This window comes from Eretmochelys imbricata, chromosome 13 (assembly GCF_965152235.1).
Source record: "Eretmochelys imbricata isolate rEreImb1 chromosome 13, rEreImb1.hap1, whole genome shotgun sequence".
Lineage (NCBI taxonomy): Eukaryota > Metazoa > Chordata > Testudines > Cheloniidae > Eretmochelys > Eretmochelys imbricata.
Genome location: NC_135584.1, coordinates 36633138 through 36636017, shown reverse-complemented (window position 1 = coordinate 36636017; position 2880 = coordinate 36633138). Strand labels below are relative to the sequence as shown.

Here is a 2880-nt window from a genome sequence, read left to right as displayed (position 1 = left end):
ATATTACTCTGATTCCCCTTAAATTACTACCCACAATTGATAGAGGAATCCTTAGGGCCTGCTGCAGTTCTTTCAATCTTCTGTGTTCACAGGACTTTGAGCCATATCAAAGCAGTCCTGTAGGCTCAATAGGAAAGCAAGCCAAAATCATCAAAGTTAATAATTTTGGCACTGTCCCTGAAGGGTTTGTGGAAAGGTGCCTTACCTTTTCCATCCTGCCTGTTTTTTTTTAAAACAGTCGCCTGTTGAGTTAACCCCATATTGTCATACAGAAAACAGTGTCAGTAACCAGGCCAACATACAACATTAGTAAATTATTACACAGCAGCTCCAGATCCATGCTCTAGTTTCACACCAGGTTCCTGGGATGCAGGGATCATTGAGTGAGACTGTCTGCCCTTGTTTGTATGGGAGGTCAGATTAGATGCACATAATGGTTCCTTCTGGCTTTTAAATATCAGGATCTATGAACAAATGAAAGCTACAGATGGAGATGGTGCTTATTTCAGTGGTTTCTTAAGAGTGAACCAAAATTGCCAAGACTATGATAGGGAACAAGACATTGATTGATTGCCTTTCAGATTCAAAAATACAGCTCAGGGTATCACGTTTTAGTGTAACCTAAATGAGTTAGCTCAGTGTCACCAAATTCTCACAAAAGCCACAAATCGATTGAGAGATTTCCTCAAAGCCTCCTTGACCTCTTTGTTTCTCAGGCTGTAGATGAGGGGGTTGAGCATTGGAGTCAGGACTGTGTAGAAGACAGAGAACACTTTGTTCAGGTTTCTCAGTGTATGTGTTTTTGGTACGACATACACCATGATTAGGGTCCCGTAGAAGGTTGTAACTACAATCAGGTGAGAGGAGCAGGTGGAAAATGCCCTTTGCTTCCCAGTAGTGGATGGGATTCTTACGACAGTGGCTATGATACAGATATAGGATGTCAGCGTTAATAGAAATGGGGGAAAGATATCTATGGAAGCAAAACAGAAAGCAACAAGTTCTATCAAGTAGGTATCACTGCAGGACAGTTGGACCACTGGGGTAAAGTCACAGAAGAAATGGTCAATTTTACTGGGGCCACAAAAAGTTAATTGTGACATCAAACATATTAATATGGTGACAACCACAAAGGCAATGATGCAAGACCCTGCTGCTAACTGGAGGCAAAACTTGCCATTCATAACAGTTCCATAATGCAGTGGTTTACATATAGCTAAATACCGATCATAAGACATCACAGATAAGAGGTAACATTCTGTAGCTGCCAGGCCACCAAAGAAATAATACTGTACAAAACAACCACTAACAGAAATGGTTCTGTCCCCAGTCAGGAGACTGGCCAGCACCCTGGGCAGGATGGTGGAGATGTAGCAGGTCTCCAAGCAGGACAAAATCCCCAGGAAGAAGTACATGGGGGTATGAAGGCACTGATCAGCTACAACTAATGCTGCAATGAGGATGTTTCCAGCCAGGGTCACAATGTAGATCAGTAGAAAGAGCAGGAAGAGAAAGCTCGTCAGTTCAGGGAGGTCTCCAAAGCCCAGGAGGATGAATTGCTTGACGGCCGTTTCATTTCCTAGTTCCGTGTCTGCCATGGGTTCTACCTTTGGAAGAGAAAACTGAACTGGCAGCTGAAAAACATCAGGGTACTTTTCAATGTACTGCTTCTATTTCATTGCACAAAGGCTTAGTCCCCCATATCCCCTTGTGGTGATTTGTCCGAATGGCTGATGCATCATCTGACCTTCTGCTTTGGATCATGTATATTCCTGTTTCCCACCTTCTCCAAGAAAAGATCAAATAAATTCTCTACTGATCCATACCCCTGACAGAACTCTGAAAGTTTCGTTTTTTTATCCTCAGTGGTACCCTAAACTCCTATTATTTTACAGCAGAAACAATATCCTAGGCTGGGATTTCACTTCTGATCATGTTTGCTTTTTTTCCCCCTTGTTTCAGGAAATAGACATTAATAAGAACATAAGAATGGCCCTACTGGGTCAGACAAAAGGTCCATCTAGCCCATTATCCTGTCTTCCAAGAGTGGCCAGTGCCAGGTTCCCCAAAGGGAATGAACAGAACAGGTAATCATCAAGTGATCCATCCCCTGTTGCTCATTCCCAGCTTCTGGCAAACAGAGGCTAGGGAAACCATTCCTGCCCATCCTGGCTAATAGCCATTGATGGACCTATCCTCCATGAATTTATATAGTTCTTTTTTGACCCCTGTTATGGTCTTGGCCTTCACAACATTGTCTGGCAAGGAGTTCCACAGGTTGACTGTGCACTGTGTGAAGAAATACTTCATTTTCTTTGTTTTATACCTACTGCCTATTAATTCATTAGACAGGGCCATCCCTAGCCATTTTGGTGCCCTACACAGCCCCCCTGCGGGCTGTGGGGGGGGGGCAGGCCTCCTGGGGGGGCAGGAGCAGGCTTGGGGGGCAGGGGGAAACTGCCGGCAGCGTGGAGTGGGCTGGGGGCTGGGTTGCTCCACTTACTGCTGCTGGTGAGTGCAGGTCCAACCCCTGCTGAAGTCCTCAGGGGAGTGGGGGCTAGGCTGGGGCAGCGCAGGGGTGGGAAGAGGTGGGGCTGGGGTGTAGCAGGGGCGGAGGCCATGGTGAAGAGGCAGAGCAGGGGGCTGGAGCAACACCCAGCTGCATAGGGCACCAGGAAATTTGGTGACCCAAATTTCCTGGTGCGCTACTCAGCAGTGTACTTTGAGTATGGGTAGGGACGGCCCTGTCATTAGTTGACCTCTAGTTCTTGTATTATGAGAAGTAGTAAACAACATTATCTACTTTCTCTACACCAGTCATGATTTTATAGACCTTAATCATATTTCCCCTTAGCCATCTCTTTTCCAACCTGAAAAGTC

The 2880-nt window shown here is 45.5% G+C and overlaps 1 protein-coding gene across 1 annotated transcript; it reads right to left on the bottom strand.

The window, feature by feature from the left end:
- Positions 1-641: 641 nt before the first annotated feature.
- Positions 642-1598, bottom strand: LOC144273213 (olfactory receptor 6N1-like). Its single transcript, XM_077831739.1, has one exon. It carries the CDS (start codon positions 1596-1598, stop codon positions 642-644), a length of 957 nt encoding a protein of 318 aa, XP_077687865.1.
- Positions 1599-2880: the final 1282 nt, after the last annotated feature.